Source organism: Hyaena hyaena, unplaced genomic scaffold (assembly GCF_003009895.1).
Source record: "Hyaena hyaena isolate Hyena2069 unplaced genomic scaffold, ASM300989v1 scaffold_29, whole genome shotgun sequence".
In the NCBI taxonomy this organism is placed as follows: domain Eukaryota; kingdom Metazoa; phylum Chordata; class Mammalia; order Carnivora; family Hyaenidae; genus Hyaena; species Hyaena hyaena.
In genome coordinates, this window is record NW_024080661.1 from 886472 (window position 1) to 897204 (window position 10733).

The 10733-nt window shown below is 59.1% G+C and overlaps 1 protein-coding gene across 2 annotated transcripts; it reads right to left on the bottom strand.

The window, feature by feature from the left end:
- Positions 1–243: 243 nt before the first annotated feature.
- On the bottom strand, positions 244–9486 carry PPP1R1B (protein phosphatase 1 regulatory inhibitor subunit 1B). Of its 2 annotated transcripts, none has more exons than XM_039227864.1 (7): positions 8874–9486; positions 7154–7214; positions 6814–6836; positions 6336–6411; positions 2579–2782; positions 1153–1272; positions 244–1065 (listed from the first exon to the last, which is right to left on the bottom strand). In XM_039227864.1, the coding sequence occupies exons 1-7, from the start codon at positions 8952–8954 to the stop codon at positions 1016–1018; spliced, it is 615 nt and encodes a 204-aa protein (XP_039083795.1). In that variant the 5' UTR covers positions 8955–9486; the 3' UTR covers positions 244–1015. The 2 variants fall into 2 exon arrangements, with proteins under 2 accessions (XP_039083795.1, XP_039083794.1); XM_039227863.1 differs by having other exon boundaries at positions 6336–6414.
- Between the last annotated feature and the right edge of the window lie 1247 nt (positions 9487–10733).

A 10733-nucleotide genomic window follows, 5' to 3' on the forward strand; every position in this document is an offset into this window, starting at 1 on the left:
GGAGGGATCCACTTACTCTTGAAAGTTCTTTGCCTCCCTGCCTCTTTCAGCCATCCCGACCTAACAGGATCTAGTACTTCTGTGGTTCTTCCTAAGAATGCTCCTAGCTTGTCTGCAGGAAAGACTCCCAGACTAGAGGACTGGACAGTAGGATCGAGATGGGCACCAACCAGGTCTTCCACATAGGGGAACCCGTTACCCCCTCCTCCCTCTCCTTTCCCCTGAAAGAGAAGTCTCAGCACAGTTATTTACAAAGATTTATTACAGCACATGAGTGGTTCAGGCCTGGAGTCGGAGGAGCGGGGAAGGGGGCAGAGCAGCTGGAGGACAAGGAGAACCTGGCTTCCCCACCGTGTGCCCCCCTAAGGACGTATACTAGGCGGCATTCCTGGCATCAAAGCACAAAAGAAACGCAAGAAAGCAGCCTCTGCTAATCCATCTTCCAGGCACCCAGGCTGGGGAGCAGGAGTGATAAGGGGGAGATTTCCAAAATGTTGAAGCTGAGGAGAAGGATGCCTGAATCCTGGGCCCTGGTAGAAGCCAGAGAGAGGGGTGGTAACTTGAAATCCCCCATAGGAGAGGGGATGGAGAAGGATCTAAGGGTACCTACAATTTCTCAGTACCCTCTTTCCCCAGATCTTAGGGTCCTGCCCTGTGGGTTTCCTGTGCCCAGGGGAGAGGGTCTGGGGAGTGGAATTGTGAAGGATGAACCTTTGACGCCCCCCCCTTACCGGATTATCCGATGCAAACTCTCTCACATCCCGCCTCCCTCTGGGTAAATGGGGGAATGACTGGCAGGGGTAGGCATCAGGCAGCAAGTACCCAGAGACTCTGGGCATCAGCCAAAGGTGGGCAAACAAGCAAACACAGACCAGCCTTAAGTCTTCTAGAAGTCAGAAGCCACAGCCCTAGCGAGTGAGGGGGAAGGGTACAGAGTAGGGGTGGGGAGGGAGTAGGTTTCTGGAGAACAGCAACGCCCCCTCTACTTCCTTTTGAGAGGTGCAAGGCCGGATGCCTATGTGCCAGGCTCAGGGTGGGCAGGGCGCTGTGGCTCCTCCCCAGGCTCTGCAAGGCAAGCAGAGGGACTCAGGGCTTGGCCACGCTCACGAGAAATCCCAACCCACCTCCCCATTCCCCACTACCAAGCCTCACCATTTAGTGCCAGGTCTTCCACTTGGTCCTTGGAGCTTCCATCTCTCGGGGGCTCATCCAGAGGGGGCGGGCGCTCCCAGGGTCCCTCCAGACCCTGGCCACAAGTTGTCTTCTGCCCAGCTGGGGATGGGGTAAAAGGGATAAAAACTCAGGCTCTAAGTATCACACTCAGGAGTGTGAGCAGAGCTTCTCTGATGGCTGAGGCTAAGCTTTCTGAGGGCATCCTGGTATAATGGACATAACACTGGCATTCAGAAAGCTCTGCTGATGAATAGTTATAGGACTTAGATAAGTCAGTTACTACCTCTCTGAAGGGGATAGTAAGAGGGAAACTGTGTAGATTGTCTTAAATAAGGTAATAGTTACTACCCCGACGAGCCCGGCACCAGCACTCCAGGAGTGATGGCAATTGATATTGCTCCTTGGTAGTCTTGTCATTTGCCTCTCTGCCCTACTGCTTTTCCTGAGAAAACATTCTCCTCTCCCTTCCTCTTTCCCTGTCCTAAGGGTCTCAGTGGGAGATGACTCAATTTCCAACAGAAGCTTTTGCTCCGGGGTTGATACCCCACTCTCAGAGATGCAGAGAAGAGGCCCAAGCCATTTTGTCTCGATCTAAGGGATGGACACTACAAGTAGGGGTGGCCAACCGTTTTTCATCCCCAGATGATAAGGGACCAGAATGTTTAATGTGCACCGGGAGGGATAGACATGGCACAGCCTTCTCTAGCTAAGCATAGAAAAAAAACAGCCATGGGAGGGGCAGAGATCTTTATGCCTAGGAATTCTCTGGGCCTTGGGTCCTTCTGTGGAGATTTCTGGATCTGGGGCCTCTGGCTCTGAGGCCTTCTGTGTCGGTCTTAGGCCCTTCCTTGGCCTGTCTCTTCCCAGGCAGTCCAGGTTGGAGGTGCAGAGGACCAGGGTGGTTCTTGAAGCCTAGATTCTCCATTTAGACACTAGAGGGCACCCTCTCCCCTCTAGCCCAGGAAATAAAGGGAGAAACAGCCACAGGGTCCTGGGGGAGGACTTAGGAACCAGCTCTCTGCCCCCTGAAGACCACATCCTATGTTCAGAAACGCAGGTAAAAGGGGCCATGGGGCCCTCTTAGTTCTCTGTCCCTGTGTCTCCTTGTACCCCCTCACAGCCATAGCGAGGAAGTCTTTTCTTGGGTCTAGCCTCAAACCTCAAGTGCCTTGCCTTAATTCTTAGGGAAGAGAGGACTTATCAGGGACAGCCTGATTGAGAGAGGGACAGGGTCAGGATGGGGGCAGCCACAGTAAGCCCAGGTAAGGCACACGTGGTGGGAGGTCGGGCAGGTCCTCGCTGCGTGACTGCAGTTTACATGTGTCAAAAAGCTGTGAACCAGGAGGGGTATCCAGGACCTAACCCACGCTGCTGGAACCCAGGCGTCCTGGCCCCTTCAGCTTACCAGGGCCCCTCCTGCCCTTCAGGACTTCAGCCTGGCTGTCCTCCTCCTCATCCTCCTCGTCCTCCTCGTCCTCCTCGTCCTCCTCGTCCTCCTCTCTTGGGTACCCCAGCTCCCGAAGCTCCCCCAGCTCATCCTCCTCCGAGGCCTGGTTCTCGCTCAGGTTGCTGATGGACTGGAGATGCGACTCGGCAATGCGCTGCACGGCTGACATGGGGGGCGGGGGGCAGGAAGGCAAGGGTCAGCCAGGCCAAGAAGCAGCCCAAGAAGCTGGAGAGGCATGTGGCCCAGCCTCTAGCCTCCTCCCCATGAACGTGGAGCATGGCTAACCCCCTCGGGGGGATAGTTCAAAAGCTAAAGGTCCCAGGTCAGTCCGCTGGGGGCCAGACAGGGGCAAAAGCAGCAGGGGGTAGATCCTTGATCATGTTTGGCTCCTAAGCTGTCCAAGACGCACCCCCCCCACCCCCCGAGGCTGGCACGGGGCAGCTCCCCCCAAACTATAGGGTGCCAAGCTGGACAAGACCAGGCAGGTACAACAGCAGCTTAACATTCCGTGGCTGGAAGCTTGCTTCTCCAGGGACCTGGTACTGGAGACAGTGTCCACCAGTTATAGCCCCGGAGAGAAGGCATAGGACCCATGGGCCAGGGCCTGGGGCATCTGTCCCTTTTAGTTTGTAGCAGAGTGCCCAGACTGCCCCAGGGCCCATTGCTTGCCCCAATCCTGCACCATCCCCCTCCAGTGCTGGGCTGGGGCCCCACCCCCTGGCACCGCCCCCACCCTAAATGCCACTCCACACATCTCTGCCCTAGGTCCTGGGGTAGGAACAGTTCGGAGACTGAGGATAGAACAGTCTACTGCCAGTGAAGCCTGTGCCTAGGGATATGGAGTGCTCAGACGCAGCCCCCACAATCTTGACCCACATCCCCAAGCTTCCAGCTCCCTCTGTGGTGACCTAGAAAGCAGCAACCACCACCCACCCCCCCAACACCACCAAGGCCTGCTGGGATAGGGCCTAGGAAAGGAACAGTGTGGGCAGCTGAGGAGAAGTTTCCAAAAGATGGAAAGGACTGGGGGTTAAGAGAGAGGGGCCAGGCCCTGCGGGATTCCGGGGGAGTAGCAGGGGTTGAGGGGAGGCTGTGAGGAGTGGCGGGGGGCAGAGGCAGCACCAGGAGCTGGTGGGAGTTTAGAGCATCTGAGTAACCGAGCTCACTGACGCGATGCTGACAAGCTAGGGGCTGGGGTTCTACAGCTCCTTCTCCATCGGCAGGCAGCCCCTCCCCCTTAGAAAGCCCAGAGGGGTAGATCCAGGCTGGAAACCTCCGGTGCAGTGAACAGGGCACCGCGCTCCTGCCAACTCGGGACTGGCACAGAGGGTGCATTGTGTGTGCCCACTACCCCGCCCTGCCCCGAGCTCCCAGCCCGGTGCCTCCTGCTGGCTCTGGGCAAGCTACCCAGGCAATAAAAATGCAATAAATCGCCCTGCCCTGGCCTTGGGGACGCGGCAGCCCTTCACCTCGAGCCAAGTGTGAGAGCTGGGCCTTGGAGAGTCCCCCTCAAGCCAAAACTCTGTGTTGTCAACCCTCCCCTGGAGGGCCCTGGCTTCTCCCTCTACCAACCCCCAACTCTGCCAGGTGCACCCCCATGGCCAGACAGGGGCTGAAGCCTGCAAAACAGTGCCCTCCAGGTCCAGAAGGGTCCTCTGAGGATAGGGGGAAGGGAGGAGACGGAGGAGGTGGCTGCTTGAGCAACGGCTCTCTCCCCGGCTCTCTCCCCTAGTCGGGGGAGTAGAGTTCAGTTCCTGAGCTACAGTGAGATAGGTGTGCAGTGACTGTGCTGGCGCCCTGGGAGCCGCCCCGGGGGGGAGGGGAGGCCTCCCGCGCACCGCACCTCCCCTAGTGCCTCTCAGGGCTCTCTGAGGTCTCCCCCTAGCCCTCCCAATTGTCTTCTTCTCTATCTGTCCCCATGTCTGGGACTCTGGACCGCCACCTCCCAACCCAGGTCTCCCTTTTGAAGCTTAAAGTTCCCCAGCACAGCCCCCAGACTGCCTGCCTCTCCCAACTTGGACCCTCCTAAGGTGCAGCCCAAAGGGGCAGTGGTGGTGGGAACACATTTCTGGCCATTGCAGGATCCCCAGGAAGCACTTGGGCCCCATCGTCTTCACCCCGGCCTTCTGCCCCAGGCTCATAACCAAAAATCCAAGGGACGGTTCTTGCCCCTCACATCCATTCAGCCCTCCCCAGCGCAGAGTGGGAAGGAGAGAGACGTCTGTGTTCTCTCCTGAGAAGATGCCACCCCGCCCTCCATGCCGACTGCAGGGGCTGGCCTTCCCCCCACATCCCTACAGCTGGTAAGTCCTTCCAGGTGCTGAGCCCACTGCCCAGCTGCTGTCCCTTCCTCTTTCTGTCCTAGGGGGAGAGAAAATGCCCTTGCCCTTCTCTCCTCTCTTCCCAGCCTCTCCTCTCTGCTCCCAACCCTGGCAGGCAGGCTGACAGGTAGGTGACAGGTGTGCCTGTTGACCTTGGCCAGTGCTGGGAACTCATTAAACCCACCCCAGAGGGAGCTCTCAGCACACCCATCCAGCCATCCGGTCTCCTCCCTCCATGGGAGGAGGGGGCTGGCCAGGCAGGAAGAGCCTCAGGCCTGGAGCCCAAGTGGGGGTGGGAAGGCATTCTTTGGCTCAGTTAGGAGCAGACCCTCCCCTCAGCCCCATCTCCACACCTTCTCCTCCAGGGGTATCTCCCCCAGCTTCCGGTGGATAGCCAAGTCTCTAGGCTGACTCTAAAGACTCGCTGTGATTTCACACCTCCTCCCCTGTGCACATTTCCTTTCCTCATCCTGGAATGCCCTTCCATGCCTTGCCTGCCTGTTGAATTCCTACTCAGCCTTCAAATCCAGGCTTAACCATCCTCTCCTCTGTAGCTTGCCCATGACCCTTTGAGGCAAAAGGCCCCAAGAGGGCAGGGGCCAAATCTTACTCCCCTGATTTTGCCCAATGCCACCAGTGAGGCCTGGCACACACTGGGTGCTCTATAAGTGTGTACTATAAGAATCACTTGTGCTTGGAGTGCCTGGGTGGCTCAGTCAGTTAAACATCCGACTTCAGCTCAGGTTGGGATCTCACTGCTCATGAGCTCGAGCCCCGTGTCAGGCTCTGAGCTGTCAGCACAGAGCCTGGAGCCTGCTGCAGATTCTGTGTCTCCCTCTCTCTCTGCCCCTCCCCTGCTCCCTTTCTCTCAAAATAAAAAACATTAAAAAATTTTTTTAAATAAACATTAAAAATTTTAATAAATATATATTTTTTAAAAAGAATGACTTGTGCTTTAATACAGAAAGAAGGAGTGGGACCAAGAAGCATCCAGTCTACTGACCTCTGCAAATGTTATGCCATTGGGAGGGGGGAGTAAGGGCTGCACCTGGAGAAGGTGCTCGATGGAGAGCAGGGGACCGAAAGGTGGCTTGGGACACACTTGCAAAGAGGAGGTACAGCACTGAATCACTTTATGTTGATGACATTTGTCATTTTAGGCCAGCCATCTCTTTTCTTTCAATCCCACCACCTTATTTTAAGGCCCAAAGCCATGCCTTCCAGCCCATGGGCCCCTTCATTACAAGGCCAAATTAAAGAAAGATCTGGTCCCTAAGCAGTGGCTGGGGGACGCAAGCCGATCCCTCCCCTTTGACAAAAGTTCAACATTTTGCCTCCCTCCCCCTGCTCCAGGGGCCGAGGGACAGACAAACTAATGGAGGGGAAGGCAGTACCTTTCAGCGAGGGGGGTGTGTAGGCACATGGGTTAGGTCTCTTCGATTTGAGGTGATGCCCCTCTCCTGAGGCTCTCTGCTGGAGTAAGCACCAGGTTAACAGACTCACCCGAGGCCCCTTCCCTTCCCCCTTTCCCCTTCCCCCATTCCACCCCATCCTCGGCAACCCAGGCCAACTGTCCTGGCCTCTGCTCATGGGTCCAGGTGCTGCGGCCACTCAGGTCCTGCTAGGACTTAGGCTTGGGAAGGGTCCCCATATGCCACAGCCTGGGTTCTGGAGGCTCAGCCCAAGTCTGAGCAGAGGAAAGACAAGGGCGGAGGAGTATGTGCTGGTGGGACCCTGGCACCGGGCCGTTTTACCAAGGTGCCAGTTGATATGCTCATGTCCTCTGGGTGGCATCTTGTCAGGAATGATCGTGTCCAGCCCACTGCAAAGGGCCCCCAGCATCCCTCCTTCCAGCTGCCCCTGGAAACTCACCTGGTGAGGGGAGGCTTCCTCCTCTGACGGTGTCCACCAATGAATGAACCGAAGGAAACCGAGGGAAGAAGAGAGAAGAGGGGGAGAAGAGGGAAGAGAGAAAGAGAGAATTACTTTCCCCAGAGGCTCAATCTCTAGGGAAAGGGAATGTGTGTCCTTTCCTTCTGGATATTGGGAAGTGCCTGGTCAACAGATAAACCCAAAAGAGTTGGACTCCCAGACTTTACCTACCCTGCCTCATCTTCTGCTCAGTTTCCTACCCACAGGACTTAGGGAAGGGTCCCGAGAAGGCATCAGAGTTAGGGTGGGGCCAGGCCTGGGGCAGCAGGGAAGGGCCCACCTGGTGAGGAGTGCTCTGAGAGCCGGAACAGCATGGCAGGGGTTGGCCTCCTGCGCCGGATCTAAGGAGATAGAGAGAGAAGTGGGGGGGGGGGAGCAGGATAGACACCTGCACCCCCCCCCAAGGCAGCAGGGAACAAACAGTGCTTTGAAATCCCCAGGGAACCTTTGAATCAAAGACTCAGAGCTGAAAGGAACTCTGTAGCTAATCCAACCCCCTCATTTTACTGAGGTGAAAACCCTGGGCTCCAAGAAGTTCAGCACAGAGCTCAGATCACCCAGATCACCATGGCGGAGAAAGGACGGGGAAAGCCCATCGCTGACTCCTAGCCCGTGCCCATCCCACTCCAGGGCTTCTCCAGAACGGGTGTCTCCCTTTCCACCTTTCCTTATCCAGGAGATCCATCCTCTCCCACTTTTGCGGATGCCAGACCTCAGGAGCCAAAGTTGGCTCTGGAAGATGCCCCATGAGCCATGGCACCCACGTGGCCCTGCCCACTTAAGGTCAGCTCAAGGGCTCCAAAGAAACTGGATCTAGCTGCAGAGGGAGGCTGAGCCAGGACACCGCAGACATCTGCCACCTCACATTGAGGCTCAGGTGTGGGGCCTAAGCCCCAGGCCCACAGGGTCCTGGAGGTGTCCCTGGAGGCCTGCATCTGGGTCCCTCTAGAAGTCTCTCTCGGGCTGTAAAACTCTTGGCCCAGTGCTCATAAAAAACAAAAAGCTGTCCTCCTTGGTACATGAGCCAAGCTAAACAGTGGGGGGGGGGGGGACACTGGGCACTCCCAGTCACTGCTTCTCTCCCCCCCTCCCCCCCAGCTCGGCAATCAGACCAACTGTCAGTTAATTAGGTCCCCTTGAGCTCCAGGGAAATGCACATAGAGAACCAGGTGAATTAAGCTGAAACTGCCACCCCCCACCTGCCAAGCTCCCCAAACTGTCCTTCAGACCCAAAGCTGCTTCGGCCCTTGAACCTCTCCTTCCCCCCATGCCTCCCCTACCTCCTCCCAAAAGACTTGGCCCATTCTCACTGCTTTGCTGGGTGCCAGCTGCAGCTCAGCAACAAGTGAACACGCTACTTTGTGGGGGGCGGAGCCCTCTTCTCCTCTCCCTCCGTCCACCTCCACCACCTTGGGGGGGGGACTCTGGACCCCCACCCCCCACCCCGGAAGGCTCTCCAGAGAACTCAGTACTCTGTGAAGAGGTCTGGCTTCTGTGACTCCCGGCCGCCCCCAAACCCCTGTCGTGGCTCCGTGGAGAGCCTGGCAGCAGAAGGTCAGCACATGGCTCTGGCCGCCTGGCCCAGGCACACACGGTGGCACTAGAGCGGGGCAGAGCCTGGGGCCGCGAGGCAGAGACCTGTTCTATACAATGGGTCAGTGCGCCGCGCCTGTCACTTACGACCGGCTCTGGCTGGGGCCAGGGCGCAGCGGTCCCGGCCGTAGCCTAGGGAAGGGGTACACCGAGCAGGGTCCAGAGCACAGTCTTCCCCGCCCCGGGGCATTCCCGAACGGCCCCCCCAGACGCTCGCCACCCGACCGGGAAAAAGTTGCCAGAGTCTGCAGCGAACTTCACGCGCTGCCCCGCGCCCCCGCGTGTCCGGGGCTGCCCGAGACACTCTCGGTCGCCTCCCACGCCCACCCCCCGCCCCCAGGCCGGTCCGGCCCCGGCAGCGCCCCGCCGCGGGAGGAGCTGCCGGGGGTGGTGCGCGGCCCTCTTACCATCTCCACCTGGCGGGGGTCGAGCTGGCTGGGGGGCGCGGGCACCGAGAACTGGATCTTCTTGCGGTCCTTAGGGTCCATGGCGGGCGGGGTGGCCGGCGGGGCCGGGGGCGCGGGTCTCGGGGTCCCGGGCTGCGGTCCCGGCTCTGTTCCCGGCGCTGCTCGGGGCGCGGCGGCGATCGCTGGCGGTGCGCGGCGAGGGGGAGGCGGGCGGCTCACGCTCGGATAAAAATACCGCGCGCGGAGAGGGGGGGGCGCGCGAGCGGGAGGGGGTCGCGCCGGCTCGGAGCGCCCCCGGCTCTCGGCTCCCGGTGTCCGGGCTCGCCCGCCGCGCCCCTGCGCGGGTCCCCCGGCGCGCGCAGCCTCGACTCCCGGCTCACCGGCTGGGGTCTCTGTGTCTTTTCCCGAGTCTCGCCTCTCCCTCCTTTCCTCGCTCTCCCCGAGGTTCTCTACGGCTCTCTGTGGGTGTCTCCGCCTTCCTCTCTCGCCCTCCCTTCCTCTCCTGGCTTCTCTGTCTGTCTGTGCCTTTCTCCGTCCCTCCAGGTCTCACCCTCCGGCCCTAGCCTTGGGGTCCCCGGCCCATCCCCTCGGCCTGGGACTGGCGCCCCAGGGCTTGGTGGGAGGGCTCAGGGGGAAGTGGCCAATGAGCATCGAGAACCGTGTTCTCCCCGGGCCGGGAGGAGGGTGCGGAGTGTGAGCCGGGACCCGGGAGCGGGCTGGGGGCCCCCTGCCGTCTCAAGAGAACTTGAAGCTGCATTATTGATGGAGTCCAGCGGGGAGGGTAATGGGGGGAGGCCTGCGGGGAGTGGGGGGGCTGGGAGAGGGGCGGCGGGGAGACGGGACTTTGACTTTAACCCCTTCGTGGCCTGGGTCCTTGGAGTTTCACGGGGAGGGTTCGGAGGTCCTGGAGAAACTACCACCAGCATGTCACGCTGTGAATGGGGGTGTCCTAGAGAGCCAGCGAGTGTGAAAGAGCGGGTGTGTGTGTGGGAGGACACGTGTCAGTCATCATGGCAGGGAGTGTGTGTGAGTGCCAGGGGCCCTGTGGTGCCTGTAGCTAGGGAGTGGGGGGGGGGGGGTCGGTGTGGCATGAGTGTGTGTGAGTCTATGTGAGTAAGTGTGTCAGAGTGTCAAAGATGCGGGTGTGAGTGGCAGGGTGTGGGAAGACTGTGTGCTGGGGGAGGGTGTGGGTGTGGGGGAGGATGTCAGAGGCTGTCAAGGTGATGGGCTGGCGTGTGGCAGCTTGCAGGGGATGGGGGGACTGTATCCCCACAGCTCTAGCCGGTGCAGAAGAGGGGGATGAGGTTGTGATGGGGGGGGAAATGTGTCGCTGCCCTGATGCACCCTGGCTTCACGTGTCTCCTTTCTCCCCAGATCTGAAGCGGGGGAGACAGAACCAGCCCAAGGGGACAGATTTGGGGGGCTGCCTGTACCAGTACACGTGCCATCACGTGTGTGAGCTTGGTGCATTAAGGAACAGAGCTGGGGGGAGAGGTGTGTATGCTCATTTCTGAGGTGTGAGCCTCTCTCTGTGCAGAGGTGTTTGTGTGTGTCTCTGGAGGGGAAAAGGGAGGGGCTGGCCCAGTGGGTTGAAGTGTCCCTGTTTATCTGTCCAGGCCCTGGGTGTCTCTGCAGGCCTCTGGGTGAGGGTCTGAATGCTTCTGTGTAGCGCTGAGAGGGTGCATATGTAGATGTGTACATAAGAGTGTGTCTTCCTGAGGCTCTGTTTGTGTTGGCTGTCTTCTCTCCTGGTCACACTCAGACCTGGAACAGTCAAGAGCACTGCCCCCTCTCCCCCCTCCCCCGCCCCACCTCCTTCAGCAACTTTTCCACTCCTGGCCCCAGCATGCTGGGTCCTTG

What these genes read in the sequence shown, in the direction of transcription:
- PPP1R1B (XM_039227863.1), bottom strand. Translation starts at nt 8,954, where the DNA reads ATGGACCCTAAGGACCGCAAGAAGATCCAGTTCTCGGTGCCCGCGCCC. An exon ending in AGGAAGCCTCCCCTCACCAG is followed by an intron (nt 6,415 to 6,813) that starts GTGAGTTTCCAG and finishes TGCTTACTCCAG; the next exon opens with CAGAGAGCCTCAGGAGAGGG. An exon ending in GAAGGGCAGGAGGGGCCCTG is followed by an intron (nt 1,273 to 2,578) that starts GTAAGCTGAAGG and finishes CCCCATCCCCAG; the next exon opens with CTGGGCAGAAGACAACTTGT.